Below are 27,308 nucleotides of genomic sequence, written 5' to 3' on the forward strand. Positions count from 1 at the left end.
CCCGCCGCCATTCGCTGGATAAATATATTAGGGAGGCTCATGGTGGATAACTTTCTGTTTTAGAGTTAACAGTTACAAGGGTTAAAGACCAATGGCAAGAACATTCATTCAAAAACTAAAAATATTTTTAGTATATTATTATTTTATTTTAGTTAGTCTTTCCAGCTACTTTAATAGTTTTGTTTAGTTTTAGTTTTTCTTTTCGGCTTTGATAATTATTTTATTTCAGTTTACGAAAATGTTTTTTTAATAATAGTTTCAGTTTTGATTGTAGTTTTCGTTAACTATAGTAACCTTGCTTAGAAGTATATTTCCATTGATATAGTTACAAAGTAAATTGTTAAATATTATTTATTATTAAAGTGATTGGACAAACATGAAATTATATCCATTAGTTGGACAGACACAGCTCTTTCTTTATTATAATAACTACCACTCGGGGCCGGCTCTACGCTGGGGCAAGAGGGGGCAATGCCCCCTTAAACAAATGTCCTGCCCCCTTAAATCAAACTTTTAGAAGTTGAGAAAGAAAATAATAGATTACCCACAAACTGAATATGGACAAGATTTACTACAGTAGCTGGAAAAGGCACAAATGAGATGATAGGTTTCACCTCTTGTTCACTCTTTCCCTCTGTGCTCTGTTTGTGCGCAGGCTCACACAGCACTCGGCAGAGATCCCCCACTCACCCTCCCCCCAGCTAAACATCCAATCACTGTTAGTATGCAAATGACCCGGTGTCAAGTTTCTCAGTAGGCAGAGCAGAGCTAAATGAGTTGTGCAACAGCGGGAGGCTTTGACGAAGCAGCAAATCTCTGTCGTCAAAATCATAGCGACTCGTGAGATAATTAACAACAACTAAAAAATACATCTATATTTGTACAGTCAATGGGGGACTAGTCCATTGTTCTTCTCACAGTTTCAGTCTGGTAAAGAAGTGTTTCTTTCCCGGTCCCTCAAGCACCACTGTGAGCCTGTCTGTCTGTCAGACTCCGACACAAAACCCTGCCCCAGCTTTCAACTCTGCACTCAACAGTTTTCTCGTTTTATATACTGATGTAATCACAGCGATTTTAGTAAAGCTTATTCACTTTCCACCCCAGCTTCCAGCAGCTCACAAAGGGAAAGTTAATGCTGTGAGATGCATCCTTTTTTCCAAGCTTTTAAAAAGTGTGGTGCTGCTCCTGCCTGTACAAATAGCAGTAGCAATGATGATGCTGCTGCTGGTACATCAGAGACAGCAGCTGGCATGTCTACTCCTGTGGCATCAACAGGCACTGCTTCTCCTGTACCTCTGTCAACAATTGCTGCCCCAAAGCAACCCGCTCAGCTACCCAGTGACTTAAATGGCAATACACCATCCCAGCCAATACTGGGTAGTTACCCCAAAGTGTATTTGGTGGTACAACATTAAGATCATTCAATCCTGCCTGGTACCGCACACAAGTTGTGTGACGCGACCATGGCTGGAGTACTCTGTTATGTGGGATGCATGCTTCTGTTTCCCCTGTCAGAAATATGGCAGCACTGTTAATGAGAGGGATGTAGTTTTTACCTTAACTGGTTTTAACAATTGGAAAGCAGCACTTGATCGAGACAAGGGGCTACAAAGGCATGTGTCCAGCCACAACCATGTGCTTGCTTCAACCATCTGGACAGCATAAAAGCAGAGAGGCCACAGGGGGGACTGTGGATTCAGTGTTGGTTGGTAAAACACAACTTGAAAAAAAACATAACTATGTCAAGAGTATTGGTAGTGCTAAGGTTTCTCTGTGTAAATGAATTTGGGCTCCGTGGGGCTGCAGACACTTTGAGACATGATGCAGCGGGTAATGATGATGACATTGCTTCAGGTATTTTTCTAAAACTGATGGAATATACCTTAGAGAAGGATGAGAAGCTAGCAAGCATTGCTAAGGGTATCCCAAAAATGCAAAATACACATCTAAGGGTATCCAAAATGAAATTATCCAAACACTGGCTGACATGGTGCTTGGAGAGGTCAGGAAAAAATATGAAAGTGCTGATTCTGCAGGGCTTTGCCTCAAAAATGATGGGACCAGGGATATGTGCAATATGGAAAATTTGTCTGTGTTTGTCAGAAATTCCATGCCAGAGGAGCATCTTATTGGGTTGCTTGACTTGCAACAATTTGATGCAGAGTACATCACCTCTAAGATACTGATACACCTTTCTGATGCTGGCTACAGTGCCGACAGAATACTTAGCTAGTGTTATGATAAGGGCTTCTGTGATGAGTGGCGTTAGAGGTGGTGTACAAGCTCTGCTCCAAAAGAGGCTTGAGAGATATGTCTCATACATCCACTGCTACAACCACCAACTGCTCTTAGTGGTTGTGCATGCCATGCAGAGCGAGCCGTGTGCAAAAAGATTTTTTAACCTATCTAGTTCACTCTACAACTTTTTTCACCACCACTATGTGCTCAATAAACATGATGCACCTTCTCTAAAAAGGCTGCTTGAGATCAGATGGACAAGCCAGATGACAAGGTGCACTGTGGACAATCAAGAACAAACCCTTAGTATCCTATCTGAGATGACAGAGGATGATGATGCTGCAGTTGACTTGTGCACCGAGGCATCAGGCCTGCTTTGCCAAATTAAGAGGCATCACATCTTTGAGATTGGAAAGTTCCTAGTGCGGGTGCTTGGTGTCTTGAAACCAGCAAATGCTATTCTACAGTCTCAGTCAGTTGATCTGTGCAGTGCTTCTGAGGTTGTTAGTGCAGCACTGGACTCCTTAAAAAACATCCGTGAGGATGACTGTTGGGGAGTGTCATCTCCTGCTGAGGATGAGTCACATCCCACAAAGAGAAGGAGAACAATGAGCAAACACCTGGGTCAAAGTGTTGTGCTCTCAACTTTGGGCCATACAGACTCTGGTGACCCTACCATTTCCCCCCATCAGTTTCTGAAAAGATCCCTGCTCAACATCCTTGACAGGGCCATTTCAGAAATGGAAACTAGATTTTCACACAAGATTATTGACCTGATGAGAGCCATATTTAGTCTTGCACCCAAAACTAGCGCATTTCTAGATCCTACCCTGTTGCACCCTTGGGCTGTGATGGCTGGCACTGTAGCAGATGTTGTAAGTCTGAAAAATGAAGTTCTTGTGGCAAAACAGATGATGTTCAAAAAATGTTCAAAGGAAACAGACCTGTCCACTGTGTGTAAACTCCTGCAGGAGTACAAGGAAGCCTTTCCTGAGTTGCATAAATTTTATGTAACAGTCCTGGTAATTGGTGTGTCTTCAGCATCGTGTGAGAGTTCCTTCTCCACTTTGTCACGGGTCCTAACCCCCTATTGCCGCACCATGTTACATAAAAGAAAGAGGAATTTGGTGATCTTGGCCCATGAGAAGTCCATAATAAATAACTTGGATATGAATGAATTTGTAAGAGTTTTTGCAAAGGGAAACAGGAGACTGTTGTTGTAGAGTGGATTGAGGAGAAAGGAGAGTGGAGCTGTTCAGTTGCAAACAAAGAGTTCAGTTGCTTGCAAAACAAACAAGCTTAAAACAAGACAAAAAGACAAAACTAGAAGAAAAAAGTTAAAATGTTCTGTTCTAAATCTGTTGTGTTGTACAAATTAGTTTGAGAATTGTAGGAAAAGACATGGTGAATTGTTTTTTTTTAATTACTATGCCAACCCTTTTTAATTTTGTTAATATTGGCAATAGTGAGAAGTGTTATTGTTGGGTTTGAATATATTTGATATAGTCCATCCAGTTAAGGTAAATGTCATGTTTTTAGTTGTTATAATCTGATGAAGAATATTTTATTTTATTTTTTGTTGTTTAATTTTTCAGTTTTCCTCCTGAGGGATTGCCACCTTATTGTGGTCAGGAGGTTTGCATGCCTCAGTGACCCTAAGAGCTACACCAGCAGAAGCTTAGCCTTCAGGTGGGACACCCAAGTTGGACAGGTCTTAGGGTAGAGGCCTGACAAAGTGCAATTACATGACAAAAACAGTTATCCAGAGCAAGCCCCACCCCCACCCCTTTCCGTCGCCACCATGTGCCCCCTTCACATTTCTTTTTTTTTTTTTATTTTATTTATTAATTTTATTGTAATCGTTCCATACAAATAGATCAATTTATAACAAAAAAAAAAAATTGAAGACAAATCAAATTCCACCCCTGAGAAGGAGAGCTTAGCCAAAGAAGAATTGCTTAGGGCTTTTTAATAAGTCAACAATAAACAAAAGAAAGGAAGAAATATATATAGGTAAATAAAAAATGGAGAAGGGAATTAAATGCGGTAATAGTTATTTCTCTTATTCTAAAATAATATTGATTAGATCCTGCCAGGTTTTAAAAAAATTCTGTACAAATCCTCTAACTGAGAATTTGTTTTTTTTTTCTAATTTCAAATAATATAAAACATCGGTTTCCCACTGACTTATCAGAGGAGAGTTAGGATTCTTCCAATTTAACAAAATAAGTCTGTGTACCAAAAGTGTAGTGGATGCAATCACCGTTTGCTTGTCCTTCTCCACTTCAAGTCCATCTGGAAGAACACCGAACACAGCTGTTAATGGGTTAGGAGGGATTGTGACCCCAAGGCTGTCTGAAAGGCACTTAAAAATTTTGGTCCAAAATGATGTTAGTTTGGTGCTTGCCCAAAACATGTGAACCAGTGAGGCAGGAGCTTGGTTGCAGCGTTCGCAGGTTGGATCTTGCCCTGGAAACATTTTGGACAGTTTTAAGCGAGACATATGAGCTCGATATATAATTTTAAGTTGAATAATTCTATGCTTTGCACATATGAAGCTTGAGTGAATTCTCTGCTTTGCTACCTTCCACTCCTTTTCTGATATATTGATTAAGAGATCTTCTTCCCAATGTCTTCTTGGGTCTTTGAAAGGTAGGGACTCTAATAAGATTTTATATAATGCGGAAATGGTGTTTAATTCCTCGAAATTGAGCAGTATTTTTTCCAGCATGGTGGAGGGTATGAGGTGAGGAAAATCGGGCAGTTTCTGTTTAACAAAATTTCTAATTTAAAGATAGTGAAAGAAATGTGTAGCTGGAAGGTTGAATTTGGAACGTAATTGTTCAAAAGATGCAAATATGTTGTCTATATAAAGATCTCTGAGCATTTTAATCCCAAAACTTTTCCAGGTATTAAAAACTCGATATGTTTGCGAGGGTTGAAAGAGGTGGTTCTCTTGCAGAGGTGCCACGGATAAAAGATTTTCCATCTTGAAATGCTTTCTAAGTTGGTTCCATATTCTGAGTGAGTAAAGCACAATTGGGTTATTAGTATATTTGCGATAACTTGCATTTATTGGCGCGCAGAGCAGGGAGTATAAAGAAGTACTACAGGATTTTACTTCTATTGTGAACCAAGCCTGTGTATGTTCATTTTTTTGTGTCCAGGTTTTTATGGCTTGTATGTTTGCTGCCCAGTAATAAAACTGAAAATTAGGTAAAGCCATGCCACCTTCTACCTGAGGTCTTTGTAGGGTCGCTCTTCGGATACGTGGGTGTTTTGAGTTCCAAATGAATGAGGTTATTGTTGAATCTAATTGCTTAAAAAATGATTTATTGATATATATTGGAATGTTTTAAAAAAAGAAGTTTAGGAAGGATATTCATCTTAACAATGTTAATTCTTCCTGCTAGAGTGAGATGAAGGGTTGACCATCTATGCAAGTCTTGCTTAATTTTTTCCATACAGACGGCAAAATTTTGTTGATAAAGAACTTTATGTTTACTTGTGATATTTACCCCTAGGTATTTAAACTGATCTGCTATGGTAAAAGGTAGGGTGTCCAATCTAATATTATATGCTTTTGAATTCACTGGAAAGAGTATACTTTTTTTCAGATTAATTCTAAGACCAGATATCTTTTGAAATTCTGTGAGTGCTGTTAAAACTGCAGGCACAGTATTTTCTGGGTCTGATATATATAAAACCATATCATCTGCATATAGAGAAATTTTCTGTTCCAGTCATTCTCTGATAATCCCTTTTATGTGATAGGAATTTTGACAGTGAACCGCCAGTGGTTCAATGGCGATTGCAAACGGCAGTGGTGACAAGGGACATCCTTGTCTGGTACCATGTTCTAGCTTAAAGTATTCTGAACAAATATTGTTAATACAAACTGAAGCTTCTGGATTGGTATACAGTAGTTTGATCCATGCACAAATATTTGGGCCAAACCCAAATTTCTCCAATACAGTGAAAAGGTAGTTCCATTCAATCATATCAAATGCTTTTTCTGCGTTTAATGATAGTAATATCTCTGGGGTGTTTGATTTTGCTGGTGAATATATAACATTAAACAAGCATCGGAGATTGGAAGATAGGTGTCGGCCTTTAATAAATCCAGTTTGATCCTGTGATATTACCAAGGGCAGCACTTTCTCCATCCTTCTAGCTAGAATTTTTGAGAGTATCTTAACATCATTATTCAGGTCTGTATGATGCACATTGTAACAAGTCCTTATTTTGTTTAGGAAAGACGGTGATTAATGCTTGACGAAATGTTTGAGGTAGTATTTGGTTGTCTCTAGCTTCTGTAAATGTTGCTAATAAGAGGGGAGCTAGCTGAGTGGAGAATTTCTTATAAAATTCTACGGGGTAACCATCAGGGCCTGCTGATTTCCCGCTTTGAAGTGACTTTATAGCATCTAGTAATTCTGTTAGCGTCAGAGGTTTATCCAGTTCCTCAGCACTTAAAGCATCTATTTGTGGTGTCTGTAATGTATCCAGAAATGCATTAGATTGTGTGTTGTCTTCTTTGAACTCAGTAGAATATAAGGATTTATAATAATCTCTAAATGCGTGCATTATATTTTTATGGTCAATGATTTCTTCTGCATTCGTGTTGGTGCATTGCGAACTTCTTGTTTGTGAATTTGTTGAGCTAAAAGCTTATTAGCTTTCTCTCCGTGTTCATAGTAATGATGTCTTGACTTATAAATAAGTTGTTCAGTTTCTTTAGTTGTTAAGATGTTGAGTTTTGTATGCAGGACCTGCCTTTTCCTGTGAAGAGCTTCACTTGGACGCCTGGCTTGTTCTTCATCTATTCTAGTAATTTCGCTTCTTTAATGTTAAAGTAGACTGCGCGTTTTGCAGCTGTTAATGGTAAGAAGTCGGGGAAAATACGAATAAGATTTTTTTCAAATATAAGCTCTTGCTTGTGTCTGAGAAGTGCCATCACATCAAGCTTACATCGTAATCGCTCGAAGCGGACAATAAAATACCTAGGTTTAAAGGTGCTTGATCTGTTTATGCGATAAGCAGCTGCTATTCTCAATGCCGAGTTTAAAATCATCTCCAATTATTTTAGAGAGTAATTCTACTGCAAATTTCACTGAGCTTGAGCTTTCTTGTTTCTCAGGTATTCCCTCAATTCTTATATTGTTTCTTCTGCACCCATCTTCCAGGGCCGCAAGTCAGTCTCCGAGTTTTTTGCATTCGGAATTCGCAGCTGTAGCTTTTTCATCGGCGTTAGACGCCAATTGTTCTGCTGTTTCAACTCGAGCCGTGAATGCCTGCTTAATGTCATCCAGCTGATCTGTAACGTCATTAATCTGGTCGGTAAGCATTTTCAGTTTGGATCTATTTTCTTCGATGTGTTCCCCTAATTTCTCCAACATGCCTTTAAAGTTCATGTCAAAACGTTTAAATAGACGCATTTCCCGGTCTTTGTTATCCTTCTTAAGCTTGTTCTTAAGCTCAATGTTCGCCTTCTTAAGCTCATTCTTGTTATCCTTCTTAAGCTCATTTATGGCCGTAGCCATAGCCGTGGCCAGTGTAGCGATCATCTCTTTCAGTTCGGACAGTTTGTTTCGGATTTCATGCTCCGCAAGTGGAAATGCAGCTCCTGTTACAGCAGGTGCTGCGGGCTCACGATGAGTAGATGAGAGCACATCCTGCTGGGCCTTTTCTAGTCTTGAATGATCCTCAGACATCGGCGATCCATCACGACCTGTATCACTTGCACCTTCGCTCCCATTTTCACTCTCGACTGGAGACGATACAATGGAGTGGGGTCCCAGGAAATCTGCGCATTCGTCTGCCTGTTCCAGGTCAGTCTCCGAGAGGCCATACCTTGCACTCAGGCCGGATGTCTGTCCAGACTTTGACGCAGCTTTAAGTTTCTTTTCTGGTTCTTTCTGACTTTTCTTCTTGTTACTCATGCTTGTATATTGTAGTGGAATTTCCTTGGTCGGGTTAAATACAGGATACCTCTAAATAATATGAAATACGTGGGAAAATAAAGCCGCTGCTAGCGGAGCTCTGCTTCAGACGTCCATCTCCTATAACGGACGAGACCAAGTCCCCCCTTCACATTTCTGTCTGCCCCCTCATATATGCCTGTCTAGCACCGGCCCAGCTCCCACTGTGTATCCGTAAAAGCAGAAGAGGTTTGGAAATGTACTGTTTCCCTGCCTTCATTGATCCATAAATGTTTACTCTGAAAATTTTGGGTTAACCAAGTGCCCATTAATTCCATTGAGGACAGAATCACTTGTGTTCAATGCTTCAAATTCTAGATGTCTGCTTGAATTTCCTATTAGATGTACTGCTGTGGGACCAGTACTCACCTTCTTTGGTTACTTCTTGGCCACTTTGTCCCTTATTCACTGACTCAGCATATGGTTAGACTTGATATGACAGTGATAGTGTTTTTGGCTGATACACCATTCCTGCATGGTTTAATCTGACACTAAATAAATTGTAATTTTAAGTATTTCTATTACCAAATAATAATGTAGATGGGAGTGAATGAGCCATCACATCCAGTGTATGCATGATGCAAAGACTGATGGGCTTCACCCTGCTGCAGTGTTATTCCTGCACTCCTGTGCTCCTTAGGTGGAGCCGTCTGCCTATTTCTCTCAGACCTCCATCCATAAGGTGTGCTCTTTTGACAACCTCAAATAACCTGATCACTCTGTAGATAAAGTTTTCCAGTTGCCTAGAAGGTCTTTAGCAATCTAGCTACAAAAGGTTCAGAAGCCATGGCAGCAGCCTCTGTGGTGGTTAAGTACTCTGAGTAGCATCCAGTGTCTCAAATGCTATTTCTGACTATATCTGAGAGTTCTGTTTGCAAGGGATGTTTGTACATATGTGTTTTGTATTAATAATTTAGCTTGGGATAAGTGTACATATTTTTGACATTTAAATTTAAGTGTGCCATATCACTATTTTGTAGCTACAGCATTTTATTACTTTATTGCTAGGAGAAAAGTGTCAATTTTGTCATAGTATTTAAAACTTTCTGGTTAATAATTAATATCTTTAAATTTCTTGGTTTGGTTTACTGTGTTAGTGTTTTGGTTCTTGTGACAGCTGAGTACTCCCAACTGGTGTGACAGGCACAAATTTTCCATTGGCATAATGACATTTTGTATGATCCAGAAGCTTAGTGAATAATGATTCATTAGTACTTTCAACTTCTTTCAAGCTGGATAACTAAAACAGTGTGGTCATACACTAATCAGAGACAGTGTGCAATGACCCTTTGATGTTAGGTGCAGCCTACTAACTGAATCCCTTATGCTTGACTTCCTGTTGTCAATGGTTGTTACAATCGCTTGTTGTCTTGACATTAGGGTACATTATCTTGTACTGTAGATTATCTTCTGCTCATACCAGCCACATACTGTATCTTCTTCTTAGTGGACAGTGGCTAAAGGAACAGTTAGTTTGTCTTTCTATAAATAATAAGTAGTATGTAATGTAGATGTCTGATAAAAATACTAAATAATAAATGAAAAAACTGTCCATTGTTGATATCCTGCTGGAACAAAAAAATGCATGATGGGTGTCCTTATTTGGCATACAATTTGGTAAGAGCTGTAATTTTCCTTCCAAATGTAGCTGCTGTTGATAATATGGATCAACTTAGCTGGTTAAGTGTGCTTGAAAAAATAAACAATTTTACAAAACAAAAAAAGACAATCTCTGGGCCAGGGTTTCCACTTACCATCACCTCAAGTATCACCAAACTATTCAACAAATAATATTCTGAAGTAATTATAGAAAGAAAAGAAGAAATGAGAAACACCTATCCACAGTAGTTGTCTTCCTATCACACACCATTTCCTATTTTCCTGTCTGTGCTTGACTCATGTTTTCCTTCCATCAGTGAACTTTTTCCCCTATCTTGACTTCACTAAGTCTGTCAAGAATTGTGCATCTAAACCCCTAGCAGGGGTTTACTTCCAGTATTTCCAGGTAAACTTCTAGAATTAAGAAGCCCAGTAAAACCCAGTGCCCCTAAATCACAGGTTGTGTTAGGTGCACTTGATTTTACTGATAGTATTGTGCATATTTTGAAATGATTATTTTTGTTCTTGTGTGGATGTTTCCTTAAATCCTCTTCTATGCATCTGTCCAGCTTCCATTTTCATGCCCACTTAATACAGATAAGGGTCATAAAAGACCAGACACTTACTTGTCCCGTATTGAAAACAAGGTAAAAGCCAACACTGCATGTGGCACCAGTTCATTGCAGGGGAATAGTTAATCAATGAAAGATTCAATATAATATTTATTTAGTGCCACACTTACATGTCTCTTATTGCTATGGGTACTTAGGAAGTCATGATGTATGGATTGCACCTGAGAACCCCATACTTAAACTGGCATCTATACATTTATGTAAGATGAATCAAATATTATTTGTGTTCAATTGTTTCTTGAAACTCATCTAGGTTGTCATTCCAGAATACTATTTATGTAATAGTGACAAAATCTCCTCACAGACCATGGAGTTTATTGACTTGAAATGCCTTACTTAACAAATATCAGCAACATGCTTTAAAAAAAGAAAACTACTGAGTCACACAAACTGCCTTAATCCGAAGTCCTCTTAAATCTCAAGATTAACATCATAAGAATGTAATGTAATTGATTTTTATAGTATCCAAACTGAGGTTTGCTTTCAAATGAAGCTTGCCATTTACGGTAATAAAACAATTATGGGATCCATTGGAGTCTTCATTTCTTAATTTTATGTCATTTTAAAGTCTATCAAGCTTTTTCAAACAAACCTATCAATTACATTGTGACATGGCAAATCCTGATAATTGTGATGGCATCATTATTTGTTTATATTTTGGGGTATCTGTTTTATTTTCAAGTGGGATGCCAAATTTATTAGGAGATATAAATTTGCAAAGATGCACACAAATAAATCTGTTTGTGGTAAAATGATGTCTGTGGCTAATTGGAGTCTTTTAAATAAATAATCGCCAGACTCGTGTCTTCAGCTGGGGGTGTGGCAGCAGGGCGAGGGAAGTTCCCATGTGCAATGCAGGAGCGGATGGCCCTACACTTAGTGCACAGGTGCAGGAGTGCCCATGACCCTAATTGGCGCTGTGAGCTGCTGATTGCCATAGCTGTGCCACATCCCCAATTTAAGAAGGGTAGTGTGTGTGTGAGAGAGGAGAAAAAGGATAGACAAAAAAAATAAAAAAGAGAAGGGAAGTAAAGAATCAAAAGGTTAAAAGGTGGAGAGAGAGACAGAGAGAGAGAGAGAGAGAGAGAGAGAGAAGGCAGGAGCAAGGGAGAGATCTGGTGCAAGTGAGCGGATGAAAGGAAGAGAAGGAAGACAGCCAGGAGGAAGTCCATTGGAGCATGTGGATGGTGCTCATGGGCTGAAGGCCACTCCAGTTGAGTGACTTTGTAGCTGGAGAAGCCAAAGCGTTGCTCAGTTTTAGCAACTTACCCGAGAGAGGCAGTATGGCTGCAGGGGAGTGAGAGGCTGAAAGAGATATTCTGCGGGTGGTGCTATGAACTACAAGAACACAAGCTTAGCAATGGGAGTTGAAGGCTTGATGAGGTGCTCTGTCAGGAGCTAGAGATAGCTACAGGGGTCCGAGCCTAGGAGCAGCAATGAAGGTGGGCTGAACTGCTGTTTAGGTGCCTCCTTGGTTGCAAGGACCTGCTCTGGATTAAGCCAAGGAGATGACTGTTTTAATAGTAGATAAATTCAGTTATAGACAGGTTGGATGGGGTGAGGTTCAGGGGAAGTATTTCTTTAGAGAGCTAAATGATAGGAATGAAGGCTAACAGATGTGCAGTGGCACATGAAAGAGACTGAGGATTTGGACAAAGAGTGAATTGGAAAGAAGGAATGCAACAGGTAAAGGCAGAAACAGCAATAGTAAGAATTAGTGAGTGAGAAACAGGTGGAAAAAAGACAAACCTTTTACATTATTTTGAACAAAAAGCAGAGGTAGGATAAATATTTATAGCAGTTTAATTTAATAAGTTCTAGATAGGTACAGAATAAATCCAGCACTTTTATACTGTATCTTATGATTTCAGCCTCATGTCTTTCTCAAATGTGAGAAATGCTGACATGTATTTCCTCCTTTTTTCTGTTTCAGATTTCGTGGTAAACTTGTGTGGAAGAAATAGGACCTTGGAATGTCATTCTTTGGCATAAACTGCATAAAAAAGAAACATCATGGTACAAAAACAGCAATGTTATAATTTTGTAATATATTTTGTGTTAAACTGTCTTAGAATACTACATAATGTACAAAATGCATAAACATTAACCAATAAAGCTCATATCACATTATCAATAAATAAAGATCAAAGGTCAAGTTCAGAATTACAAATTGTATAACACATAGTAGATACCAATGACCACATACTTGGTAACAGCAGGAAAAAGGGATGTAAAGTGATATAATGAAATCCCAGTGAAAAACTGGTTTTTGCAAAGAGTAAGAGTCTACTAGATCTAAACAAACTGGCCTCCCAGCTCCGTTCATCTTTAATTATGTAACATGGATAACAGTATAATAAGTCCAATTCTGTTATCCAACTGTAACTTAGTCACATTACGTTTTTGATGGTAAGCATAGTTCTGTAGCTATGAGTAAAGTTACTTGTCTAGAGTATGACTTGACAAGTAAGACACTATGTATATGTTCAAAAAAGGTGACAGATGCACTAAGTATATTATATAATACATAGTAAAATAAATCTGAAAATTAATGCAGCATGTGGTAAGCAAAAGATTAGAATTAACATTGATTAAGTCTAACCATTTATGAAAGTCTGAGTAATACCTGTCCATGAAGCTTTTGGGATTGTGATGTTTTCAGAAAAATACAGTGCTCAGTTTTAATACAAACACCCATTCTTATTTATTTATTTCATTAGCTGATCATCTAGTTACTAAGTTCTTGTCTAAAGTGCATTCTTTTAATGGTGTCTTGATCCTTTTTTATAATAATAATAATAATAAATGTTACTAATAAAGCAATTTTCACAACCTCTGATCCTTACTGTGATTTCAGTAAATTACTCTGTTATCTCCATGCAATGATTGTGTGGTCAGTGGAGGAAGAGATGTTTTTACATTTTTAGCAATTTGTATTATTGTAGTTGCGGTCATTTTGTAGTGGAAATATCTTCTGAATGCACTGCACCAACCGAATAGGGTTAATTGTATTCATAATAAAAACTGAACTGCCATACACTGGCACTGCAGGAAGATAAAAAACTGTATTGCTTATCTGAATTTCAAGAGAAAGCTACACATTGCCTTGATGAAGGCTACAATGCAGTTTTTAGATTTATTTTAAGCTCAGCTGAGCTATTATCCTATTACCAGTAATGGCGCACTGCACGATAACATGCAGCAAATGCACTCGATTTGAACATTCCTAGTTTTCAAACTCTTTCTCTATACATTTAGCATTCGTTTGCTCAGAGGTTGATGCGCTTGCTGCTTTCTGAGCAGCTCTTCTTTTCTCCACCCTAGCGGCCCGCTTCTTCTCTTCTTTCGCCGGCATCTTTTCGCATTAAGACTGATTAAGTTAGTATTGGTGTTGCAATTAGTACGTTTACTTTAATTTTTCAGTTAAGCTGGCACTTAAGTATTAAACCTGCCTCATGAATGATTTAAGATTAAAAAGAGGTAGGGGAAGTGATGGCGAAGGGATGAGAACAGCGCCCGTACACATGCGCCGCACGGCCACCCTGCTGGCTGCTGCTGCAATAAAATAGAATAACCTTGGAGGTCAATAATCACCCCGAATGTGAATAGTAGACATCATGTAGTATATTTGTTCCAAATTTCAGGTCAATAGTTCAAACGGTTTGCAAGCTACAGGTGATTTAAAATCCTGGACAGAGAAAGGAACAGCCTATATATAAAGATTATCAATGAAAAGGTGATGTCAGTCCAGAAACAAAGGAAGGTTTGTTTAGTTTTGTTTTAGTTTATTCTTCCTAATGCCTTCTTTACAATTCTGAATGTTTTGCAGAACTCAGTCTCATCTTGTTTAGTTGCCATTTTTGTTCAAAAAACTGCCACTTTTATTTATGTACAGTATTTAACTTGACCACCTCCTTTTTCATTATTTTTATGTAATATTTTTGTGTAGAGGAAGAGAGACATCTCCGAGCAAATGATCGAGAGTTCAACCTCACATTTCAGTATGCGGTAAGAACCAAGCTTAAATTTCAAAGATTGTGTTTCTTTCCTTGAAAAAGGAAATTTACATTCTCAGTTAAAAAGTAGTGATATCATTCATATTATTTTAAGGAAGGGGTGTTCTTGATATCATTGGAGTATTCATTTTCTAGTTTATAAAATTATATAATGGAAAATAATACTAAAAGCAACATATTTAGTCTTAGAAGTATGAGAACATGGATGTAATGCTACATTTTTTGTTAGTTATTTTAAAGAAGCTACTGCTCTTATTAACTAAAATCAAGGTTACAACAGTGCTAAATAAGCATGAAAAGTCAATTTGATTTTTGCTTGCATCTTTTAAACCTTGTATCCATCTTCACAACAAACCCTACTACTCTCCTACTGCTTTGAATGTTCACTCTAGATTGGTCAGTGATGTTCAGTCATAATATTATTGTAAGCTCTCACAAACTGACACTGAATCTACTGTCATTTATTAAACTGTCAATGTCATTACATGCCTTAGTATCTTCTGCTTGCTCTGATCTTTTAACCCTTCTGGTTCATTTCCCAAGGAGTCAAATGTTTAAACTGTCATGTTGCTTTGAAGTCTATTCTGGTGTGCTTACTAAAGCAGATGAGTTTGTTATAGGAGAGACCTGCTGGATGGGATACAAGTCCATCACAGTCACACACACATTGGCTGTTTCTGGTTTTCTCTGTTACAAATTACTGTGGACTATTTTTTTTTTACGGGCATGCTGCTGATCATAGTGTTTTATTTTCCTCTCCTATGCTCTTTAAATAAATACATAACTAGGTAGAAAAGTAAGTAAATGAATAAATATACAAATACACTTGATTGCAACGTTTGTACGTTGGATCTTGCCCTGGAAACATTTTAGACAATTTCAAACAAGACAGATGTGCTTGATATATAATTTTAATAATTGAATAATTGTATGCTTTGCACTTATGGAGCTCAAGTGAATTCTGTGCATTGCTACCTTCCACTCTTTTTCTGAAATGTTGAGTGAGAGACCCTTTTCCCACTGTACTCTTAGATTTTTGAAAGGGCGGCACTGTAAAATGGTTTTATATATTATGGAGATGCTGTCTGAGTCCTCAAGACTGATCAGTATTTTTTCCGGCATAGAGGTTGGTGGGATGTGAGGAAAGTTGGGCAGGTTTTGTTTAACAAAGTTTCTAATTTGGGATCTTGTTCACGGGTGAGGGAAGAATGGAGCGTGAGATAGGCGGATCGGTGCGGCATCCGCAGTGATGCGGGCTCTGCATCGGTCTGTCGTGGTGAAAAAGGAGCTGAGCCGAAAGGCAAGGCTCTCAATTTACCAGTCGATCTATGTTCCTACCCTAACTTATGGTCATGAGCTATGGGTGGTGACCGAAAGAACAAGATTGCGAATACAAGCGGCTGAAATGAGTTTCCTTAGCAGGGTGTCTGGGCTTTCCCTTAAAGATAGGGTGAGAAGCTCAGTCATCCGGGAGGGGCTCAGAGTAGAGCCGCTGCTCCTCCGCATCGAGAGGAGTCAGATGAGGTGGCTCGGGCATCTGATCAGGCCTGGACGCCTCCCTGGTGAGGTGTTCTGGGCACGTCTAACTGGGAGGAGGCCCCGGGGAAGACCCAGGACACGCTGGAGGGACTATGTCTCTTGGCTGGCCTGGGAACGCCTTGGGATTCCCCTGGAAGAGCTAGAAGTAGTGGCCGGGGAGAGGGAAGTCTGGGTATCTCTGCTCAAGCTGCTGCCCCTGCGACCTGATCGTGGATAAGCGGAAGAGGATGGTTGGATGGAGTTTCTAATTTGAAGGCAGTGAAAGAAATGTGTTGCTGGAAAATGAAATTTGGAGTGTAGTTGTTTGTAGGATGCAAAGACTTTGTCTATGTACAGATCTATAAGTGATTTAATCCCGAATGTTTTCCCGACATTAAAAACTGCATACGTTTGAGAGGGTGGAAAAAGGTGGAACTCGTACAGAGGTGCCACAGATAAAAGCTTCTCTATCTTAAAATACTTCCTATATTGATTCCATATTCTGAGTGAGTGAAGCACAGTTGGGTTGTTAGTATATTGGCGATGACTTGTACTTATTGGGGTACAAAGTAAGGAATATAAAGAAGTACTGCAGGATTTTATTTCTATTGTGGACCAAGCCTGTGTATGTTCATATGTTTGTGTCCATGTACAGGTTTTTATAGCTTGTATATTTGCTGCCCAGTAATAAAATTGAAAGTTAGGTAGAGCCATGCCACCTTCCACCTTAGGTCTTTGTACGGTTGCCCTTTGGATAGGTGGCTGTTTTGAATTCCAAATAAATGAGGTGATGGTTGAATCTAAATTCTTAAAAAATTATTTATTGATGTGTATTGGAATGTTTCAAAATAAAACAGAACCTTAGGAAGGATATTCATCTTAACAATATTAATTTTTCCAGCTAAAGTGAGATGAAGAGTTAACCATCTATGCAAGTCTTGCTTAATGTTTTCCATACAAATGGCAAAATTTTGTTGATAAAGAGCCTTATGTTTACTTGTGATGTTTATCCCTAGGTATTTGAACTGATCTGCGATGATAAAAGGGAAGGTGTCCAATCTAATATTGTGTGGTTGAGAATTCACTGGAAAGAGCACACTTTTATTCAAATGAATTCTGAGACCATAAATCTTTTGAAATTCTGTTAGTGCTTTTATGACTACAGGCACAGTATTTTGTGGATCTGATATATACAGTACCATATCATCTGCATATAGAGAATTTTTCTGTTCAAGTCCTTCTCTGATAATCCCCTTTATCTCATAAACATTTCGACAGTGAACTGCCAGTAGCTCAATGGCAATTGTAAAAAGCAGTGGTGACAAGGGGCATCCTTGTCTAGTGCCATGTTCTAGTTTAAAGTAGTCTGAATTAATGTTGTTAATACAACCTGAAGCTTCTGGACTGGTACAGAGTAGTTTGATCCATGCACAAATATTTAGGCCAAACCCAAATTTCTCCAATGTAGTGAAAAGGTAGTTCCATTCAACCATATCAAATGCTTTTTCTGCATCCAATGATAATAATATCTCTGGGGTGTTTGACTTTGTGGGTGAATATATTACATTAAACAGAGTATATTCGGCAAATTAGATTCGTTGATTGCCGCAACCGGCTAAAGTCATTTTTCAGTGCAATTTCAAAACACGCCGGAGCTGAGTATATTTGGTGACATACATACATACATACATACGTACATTAATTGAACTCCGCAACCGGCTAAAGTTGTTTCCCAGTGCAATTTGCCAGCACGCCGGAGCCGAGTATATTCGACGAGATACTGTAAATCATTTGGGTGTAAACTAATGAACCAACTAGAGTTATGTATGCATTTATTGACACTGTATGTAATTCAAAAGTTTATAAAATTAGCCTCTTATTTTTTGTTTCTCTGACCATTCTGATCATTCTGAACATGCTGCAATAGACGGCTTTTTGGTGAGGAGTAATTAAAAGATACAATGAATAACTTTTCCCCTGCCTGATAACTGATTTGTCATGTTACTGGATATTTCATGCTTTAACACTAGAATTACCAGAGCCTATGAAAAAACTTGTAGATCCAGCCCACTTTAAATCAGTTTGTACCTCTCCGTCAGCATCTTTTGTCCTGTAAATGTGCCGATAAAGACAAGCAGCAAGCAGCCTACTATTCCATCCCCCCACAGCTGCAAAACGTGCACAAAGTTCTCCCAGCTCATACCTTGATTGATTATCTGGGAGTGAAGTGCTGGAGTTTTAGAGTTGAAATAATAGATCGTTATTTGGAAAACATGCATTTCATGTGTTTTCCATTTCTACAGTAATTTGTGTAAACACATTATTAAAACAGAAACGTTTTCATATTTTAGTAATAAATGTTACAAAATGTAGGCATAAACTATATAATGTACGAAGCCTGAAGTCCAAAGATCAAATAAACACTTTCACAAAAAGTTCAAGGAAGATACAACAGCTTACATGGCGTATTGGTAAGATTTGCTGACTTGTAATCAAGAGTCCCCGGTGTGATCCCCAGTGCCTCCTATATTTGCCATTTTCAGTAGTGAGCTGCTCTTATCTTCTATATATATAATTCACTAAGCCGGAAGACAAGTAGCCACCCATGGAAAGCACGCCGGAAGGGGCGTGGATTCACTAAGCCGCCAACAAGTAAGACACCCATGGCGCACGCAGGAAGGAGCCACGCCCACCAACTCTAAGACCATTGGATACGACGACAACTCGCAGAGCCACGCCCACCAACTCGGACGCGACGCCTTGGAAAACATGCCGTCATTTCTGTTTGTTTGTGCCATAGTCCACATGCAGCTCTGAGCCACGTTGACTTTTCATTAGTCAACCTCAGTGGAACCTTGGTTCACACAGAGGCAGCGCCAGAGAGAGACAGAGGCACACACAGGCAGCCCGAGAGAGAGAGCCGCGCACACACAGGCAGCGCGACAGAGAGAGCCGCGCAATCCTTTAAAACTGAGGTTAAAACACAATGAAGGAAGCAGTCTTTAAAATCCAATAAGCCCTGTGCCTCTTTTTCATTAGCGTCTCACCTGCTTCACCGCCCTGCAACAGTCGAGACGCTTTCTCAGCAGCTGACCTTCTCTGTGCCTGACTCCACTACTGTCAGTTGCCTGATTAAAAATGGTGAACTCCTGCAATGTTACTATCTTGGTTGGCTTTTACATAAAGTTCGGATTTGTTCAAATGTTCCTTTTTTTCCCCCTGTGCTTAAAACTCATTTAAAAAAAAAGTGTTTATACAACTGCTGCAATGTTACAGAGAGAGAGAGGGCTCGCGTGCTTCTGAGAGACAGAGGGGGAGGGAGCTCGCGTGCTGCTGAGAGAGAGCCTGCGCGTGCATCTGAGCAAAGACAATTTCCTGTTAGATTTGCCTTTGCAATGACAATTAATAAGGCACAGGGCCAAACTTTCAAAAAGATGTGAATGTATCTGCCAAAACCAGTTTTCAGTCACGGACAGTTGTATGTTGCTCTCTCCAGAGTTCCATCTTTTCATTCACTTACTGGTATGCCTGCAGGAACACGTGCAGCGAGCGAGAGAGAGCGAGCGACACACACACGCATACAGGTGCGTGAGAGAGAGAGCGCTGGACGCATAAGAATAATAATACTTCATTACATTGATATACCGGTGTTTTCAGTATTCAAAGCGCTATCCACACAGGGAGAAACCGGGAAGTGAACCCAAAATCTTCCACAGTCTCCTTACTGCAAAACAGCAGCATTATCATTGCGCTACAAGGCAGTTAAAGAATGTACCGGCCTCGATTTTGTTTTCACTTCTGTTTACAGCGATCGGATCGTAGCGTGCATTGTTGCAATGTTACTTTTCTTGGTGGCTTATTACATTACGGATGTTTCACATGTTAATTTTTTTCCCTGTGCTTAAAAGACATTAAAAAAGTGTTTCTCAACTGTGACTCCGGAACAACTCAGTACGCAAGCTATATTAAGCGTCAGCAACGAAGACTCGCTACACCTTAATGAACAAGTGCTGAAACTTATCCCTACCGACGAAGTAACTTTCACCAGCATGGCCTCCATCGTCACAGACGATCCCGCTTTCAGTCACGAACAATTGTATGTTGCTCTCTCCAGAGGTCCATCTTTTCATTCAATCACAGTGGTATCCACAAACCCACCCCATTTGGAAACTGTGTCGTTCAGCAAGTGTTCACCCATCAATACATAATTATGCGGCGTATGTTACGCCGCGGGTTGGCTAGTTGTTAATATTATACAGTACCCACATACATTTGGTTTGCGTCCTTAACAGACATTTATAGTACTTGTGAAAGTTACCGTTTTATTTCCACTTTTATTCTCTCAGTCACAATCACGATATATACTTCTGTCCCCCCACCCAGGGATCTGATGCTGATAATTTTTATTTGAAACTGAGAATAACTGTAGATGTGAGTGGTGTTTTGAGGCAATGGAACTGAACATTCTCTGATCTGGAGTGATAAATGCTGACACACAAACGCTGGTGAATCTTCCTTCTTCGTATCTCACCGTCACTTGATTTTTTTTTATTCAGTTTTATTGAGTGTTCCTGCTCATGCTGAATTAGTATGCACCTTATGGTCTATGATGTCAGAAAAAAAAACAGACATAGGTATATATGATATTTGGAATTATCCATTTTATGACCTGTATAGTACATTTTGGAAAACATTGTGGTAGGGTGGGGAGTACAGCGTGATTTGAATTTGATGATTGCATATAGCGCTGAACATACCGCTCTGTACTATTCTTTCCTCTGCATGTCCTGGAGTACAAAAGAAACAAAATACAGCAACGTGGAGACTGGCAAGATCGGAAAAAAAAAACCACATGGTCACTGATTACACGTGCAAGATGTTATGCGAATGAATATGAATAATATGAATAATGTTGCATCCGTGCCACAATGTTTTCCGAAATGTACTATACAGGTCATAAAATAAATAATTCCAAATACCATTATATACCTATGTCTGTGTTTTTTTTTGTTTTTTTTGACATCATAGACCATAAGGTGCATACTAATTAAGCGTGAGCAGGAACACTCAATAAAACTGAATAAAAAAAGAATCAAGTGACGGTGAGATACGAAGAAGGCAGATTCACCAGTGTTTGTGTGTCAGCTTTTATCCCTCCAGATCAGAGAATGTCCAGTTCCATTGCCTCAAAACACCACTCACATCTACAGTTAATCCCAGTTTCAAATAAAAACTATCAGCGTCAGATTCCTTTTGGGGGGGGGGGGTGGTAGTATGTATCATGATCGTGACTGAGAGAATAAAAGTGAAAATAAAACGGTAACTTTCACAAGTACTATAAATGTCCACCGTCTGTTACGGACGCAAACTAAATGTATATGTGTACTGTATAATATTAACAATAAGAGAAGCTCACTACTGAAAACGGCAAATATAGGAGGCACTGGAGATCAAACCAGGGACTCTTGATTACAAGTCAGCAAATCTTACTGCTATGCAACGGACGCTTTTGTTTTATCCTTGAACCTTTTGTGAAAGTACTTATTTGATCTTTGGACTTCAGACTTCACACATTATATAGTTTATGCCAACATTTTGTCATTTACTACTAAAATATCAAAAACGTTTCTGTTTTAACTATGTGTTTACACAGATTATTGTAGAAGTGGAACACACATGAAATGCATGTGTTCCAAATAACATCTATTATTTCCACTCTAAAACTCCAGCACTTCAATCCCAGATAATCAATCAAGGCATGAGGTGGGAGAACTTCGTGCACGTTTTGCAGCTGTAGGGAGATGGAATAGCAGGCTGCTTGCTGCTTGTCTTAATCGGCACATTTACAGGACAAAAGACGCTGACAGAGAGGTGCGAACGGATTTAAGATGGGCCGGATCTACGAGGTTTTTCTTAGGCTCTGGTAATTCTAGTGTTAATAAGATGTTAAATTTCTACCACAGGTTTTGGTGCCCAATGTTAAGGCAATCCGTACTCCAGAGGGAAGTCCCAGCAGAATCTCAAAAAATGTGAAGCCAACAAGATAATTATGGCATGTCTGAAATTAGGACCAACTTGTTTCCATCTCCACGGGTCTCCCCTTGGGAGGACCCAATTGTCGGACTTGAAGCAGTTGGAGGAGGCATGTTCATTCATTCTTTTGAGGATAAAGCGTGGTCTTAGGTCAGGTTTATACTTCACATGATGCATGCTCCAGTGGACGCTACTGCTACACAAGCATTGGCACTGTTTATATTTGCATGCATACTTTACATAAATCTGTAAGATTCTACCAGATGGTAGTGCAAGATATCATCACGGTGAGAAAATGGTTGGCTTCGCTGTGTTGTGTATTGCCCGAAACATCCATTAAATTCCAAGAACATCTTGCCACGATATCTCTGAAGAGTATGTTTAATAATTACATCCATCAGTCCCAGGATGTGCCCATTCCAGCAAGCATCAGACGTGAGACAGAAACAAAATCCCTGAATGGGGCATCAGCTCATTGCAAGCTGAACAAAAGCATACACATACACTAATGTCATTTTAGCATCACCAAATCCCCAAACCTTCATGTCTTTGGGAGGAATCCGGAGCACACTTTGGAAACCCACCAGGAAAACAGGCAAATTCCAGGCAAGGAACACCAGCAACGCGACTCCCTGCAAGACAGCAGCTCTACCGCTCTGCCACCGTGCCACCCCCATATGTGTAGTTATTAACAGTATTCATTATTTAAATTAAGTTAATGATTTATCTGTAAAATATAACATACATACTTTAATGTGTTTCATCCTGAAAGTGATATAAAGTATAAATCTATGGATTCTAATTGGGATCTATTTTTTGAACATAATGGCTACAATGAGTGGAAATGTCTGCAATGTGCTTACCAACTGCAGATTCATTTTTGACTATTAAAAAAAACCTTTTTTTTAAAGGTGACTGTTTAACATCATACTCTTGGTTTATTGTATTAGGGATTATTATGCTTATCCAGGAATACTTTTTTAACAAGTATTAGCTATCTCTAATCTATCCTTTTAATCCTTATAATTATACGTGTGAGGTAACAATAGGCTTCATGGCAATAACTTCTGTGAAAATTGGAAATTAAGTTCAAAGCTGTATTATATTCAGTTAAGACTACAAAATGACAACAAAAGTTCAGAAGCAATGTCTCCATGACCGAACAGTTAACTTTGTGAGCAGGAATGTTAAAGGTCTGAATCACAAATTAAAGAGAAAGAAAGTATTCTCTCGCCTAACAGGTCTAAATGCTAAACTAGTATTTTTACAGGAGACCCACTTATTAAGCAAGGATCAGTTTTGGCTGCACAGGGAGTGGACTAGCCAAATATTCCATTCTAGCTTTACAAAGAAAACTAGAGGTGTGGGTATTCTTATACATAGAACATTCTCATTTGCAGTATCAGATGTAACTAGGGGGCTCCGCCCCCTGCTTGCTTCGCTCGCCAACCCCTGGTGTTGGGAAATTACAAAGAGCGTGATGTATGAATGAGATATAGCATAGTGTGAAGGTGTAAATGACGCATATAGGAAGCAAATAAAGTTGTCCATGTCCAAAAACGGGCTCAGAGAGGTAGATGCCAACCTTGTCCATGGTTAGTCCTTGTGATTTGTTGATGGTCATGGCAAAGGCAGTTTTAATGGGGAACTGTCGCCGTTTAAGTGTAAAAGGTAATTCCAGGTCAGAACTTGTAAGATCAATTCTAGGAATTAGAACAGTATTGTTAGCATGTGATCCTGTAAGAAGTTTTGCTTCAATAACATTGTGTGTCATGGTGTTGACGACTAAACGTGTACCATTGCATAAACCCTGTTTAGTGTTAAGGTTTCTTAATAGCATGATTATTGTTCCGTTTTTAAGGCTAAGATTGTGTTGTGGTAATCCGGCTGGGTTAATAGTGTTCAGATATTCTAAGGGGAAATTAAGATGGTCATTGTCGTCATCAGAGTCAACTTTGTCAGAGCTTAGAAAGAGCTGTGCCTCTCCAGGAAGTAATGAAATGACCTGGTTATTAATGTGATCAACATTAATATTTTTTGGACATAATATAGTTCGTTGTGTTAAAAGGGGTATTTGGTGTAATGAGATTGCTGTTCCAAATATCTCCGTAACTAAGTTGTCGCAGATAAAGGGTTGAGGAATTGTAATAATATCTGGGTGAAGTCCATCTGTATTGGTGAGTGTACCATCTCCCAGTTGTAATAACCAATTGTTATATTCGGGATCTGGACATTGCATGTTTTGTACCAACTGTATCTTTTGAAAGCAATGCCAATTGTCTGCGTATTTTAAGGTGGACTGAACAATAGCTGAGCGCATGGCATGTGGAACAATAGCTAAGCACTGTCTAAAATCTCCTCCTAATAAAAGTACCTTTCCTCCAAAGGGAATATTATTATTCATCAACGTTTGTAGAAGTTTATCAGTGGTGTTGAGTAAGTGACTGGATGCCATTAGATGCAAAAGCAAATGAACTATTGTAGGATCTAATGCAGTTCATAAAGTTTTTACTTTCAGGTACTTCGTTAGTTAGAAGCTTCTGTAGATATGCAGGATATGAATGTAAAGGAGGCAGTCTAATTTGACCCTTTTGACAACAACGTGTAAATTCATTACTTGTATTGCCAGTTGTTTCTTCAGGGAAGTTAAGTGAATGACAATGATTGCAAATGACATTCATTAATCCCAATAAATTTTCATGAATAGTGGACTCATTATTGAACACGCTGTCAGCTAACTGGCGCAATCGTTTAGCAGGTGTCTGTCGTTGATGTCCTTGACGTGTATCTTATGTGCAGGATTTGGGACGTGCTATTCTGGAGCTGTAATCGATTTGCCTGTGCTGTGTGAGAAGCCCGTTGCAGTTTACGGCGTTCATTGTTTGTATTGAGCCTTGCCCGTTTTTGTATGTCTGTTAGCCGAGCTTTCTCTTTTTGGAGCCTCGCCTGCTTGTTTTCCGGCATTTCAGATGCGCGTTGTAGACGTCTGCGTTTATTTATTTTGTCCCCTCGCTGCCGTTTTTGTATCTCTGAGACTCGAGGTGTTTTGTTTTGAACCCTTGCCTGTTTCGATGCAGCACTTTGAGACGCGCGCTGCATGCGTCTACGTTCATTGTGTCTGTCCATCTGTGCTCGTTTCTGTAACTGTGTTAGTTGAGCTTTGCGTTTTTGGAGCCGAGAAATTTTTCTTCCGGGGTTTCAGAAGCGCGTTGTAGGCGCCGACGTGTATTGTTTTTTTTCATGCGAGTTCGTGTGTTTGGTCCCGTCACTCGAGCCGTATCGTTTTGTACCCGTGATCGTGAATTCATGACTTGTTTGTTCTTCAGCGTTAGAAATATGTATAAGTAATAAGGAGGATCGAACTCACTGTTAATATGGAGCCTTTTCTGTGGTTGAACGGTTAATAGTGCATCAGTGTAATGAGATAGACCTATGCTGCATAATTTGAACGTGTTCAGATGACGTATGTTTAATAGGGACGGTTCGTTCAGTAATGGGGCTTTGTGTCTCATTTCTTATTTATGTTAGTGTGGTCGTGGGTCTGAATCCTCCTTTTTGTGTATGTTTCGTGTGCTATGTCCGTAGTCTGTCCCGTTTCGTGTCCAATGGGTTTGTGTGGCGCTCGCGTCTGACTTCTTTTTTTTTGTGTGCTAGGGGCGCGTTGCCTCACTTTTTTTTATCTCTGTTAGTGGAGGGGGTGTTTGTGTGTCGTGGGTCTGAATCCTCTTTTTTGTGTGCGTACCGTTTCATGTGCTATGTGGCGCTTGCGTCTGACTCCTTTCTTTTTGGTGTTCTAGGGGCGTGGCGCCTCATTTCTTATTTTACATTGCTTTCCATCCGGTTTCCGTTGCTTGGAAGGGGGGTTTTGTGGGAGCGCCTGCGCAGTACGTCTTTTGCGTCCACGGCCCATGTCCGGATGTCCCTGCGTCCATCCGGTTTACCATTCTTGTTTAGTAATATGGATATCTGATCTTGAAGGGAGAAATGTAATTGTCAGGAGTAATTTATTTAATTGTAAAGTGATTTTGATAAATATCTATGCACCCAATGTAGATGATAAGGACTTCATTCAAAATGTATTTGCATCCATTCCCAATGTGAACACTCATAAAATTATAATGGCTGGGGGCTTTGTGTTTTAAATCCAGACCTAGACAAGTCTTCTGCCACAGGAGCATTGACAGCTAACACTGCAAAGACAATTACACAGTTTGTAACTGATCACAACTTATCAGACCTCTGGAGATTTCTAAACTCAAACTCAAGAGCATATTCCTCCTACTCACCAGTGCATCATTGCTACTCAAGAATTGATTATTTCTTTGTATATAACAATTTTATTGCCTGTGATTAAATCTTGTAAGTACGACGCTATTGTTATCTCTGATCATGCCCCTTTGATCTTGGAGCTAAAATCATAATGCCCCATATACTCATCTAGCAGATGGTGTCTAAATCCACTTTTATCAGCAGACGAGAACTGTACAAAATTTATATCCAAACAAATCATTTTTTTTAAGACAAATACATCCTCAAAGGTTTCTGCAGGAATTCTCTGGGAAACCCTGAAGGCCTTCTTAAGAGGACAGATTATCTCCTATCTTTCCCACAGAAATAAATTTGAAACCAAGACGATATCAGAGCTAATCAGTGAAATTCCTAGAATAGATCAAGAACATGCCAGATGTCCAAGTGAGGCACTTCATAGGAAAAGACAGGCTCTGCATTCAGAACTCAACCTCTTAACAACTAAAGAAACTGAACAACTCATTTTTAAATCAAGACATCATTACTATGAACATGGAGAGAAAGCTAATAAGATCTTAGCTCAACAAATCCACAAGCAGGAAGTTCGCAATGCAATCCCAGCAATCACTAATACAGACAGAGAAAAAGTCAAAATAAAAATATGATGCACACATTTAGAGACTACTATCCATATTACTAACCGAGAATGCTAAACCGGATGATGGACGCAGGCACATCCGGCAATGGGCCGTAGCTGCAAAAAGACGTACTGCGCAGGCGCAAAAAGAGTCCGCGAGAGTCGGCTGAGGAGCCGAGAAAGGCGGACAAAAGAGGGCGAGAGAGGCGGATGAGGGGCCGCGAGAGGCGGACAAGACCACAGAAAAAAGGAGTGAGCACAGGAAAAATGGAGAAATGAGGCGCAAAGAGCACCGAAAAAAGGAAAAGGCACATAAAAAAGTATTCAAACGCAAGCAAAGCACGAAACACATTGCACACGAAACTAGACCCAAAAAAAAAAGAAAAAAAAAAGAGGCTCGCGCACA

General features: G+C 39.4%; 1 protein-coding gene across 1 annotated transcript in view; it reads left to right on the plus strand.

Moving 5' to 3' along the window:
* The window catches only part of LOC114654210 (phospholipid-transporting ATPase ID-like), a 197,297-nt gene that overhangs the window by 10,714 nt on the left and 159,275 nt on the right, over nucleotides 1–27,308 (plus strand). Inside the window, 2 exon segments of the mRNA XM_051930080.1 lie at nucleotides 12,384–12,466; nucleotides 14,400–14,458. Of these exon segments, the coding sequence (XP_051786040.1) occupies nucleotides 12,424–12,466; nucleotides 14,400–14,458 (102 nt within the window). The 5' untranslated portion in view covers nucleotides 12,384–12,423.

The sequence above is a fragment of the Erpetoichthys calabaricus genome, chromosome 7, assembly GCF_900747795.2.
Source record: "Erpetoichthys calabaricus chromosome 7, fErpCal1.3, whole genome shotgun sequence".
NCBI lineage: Eukaryota > Metazoa > Chordata > Cladistia > Polypteriformes > Polypteridae > Erpetoichthys > Erpetoichthys calabaricus.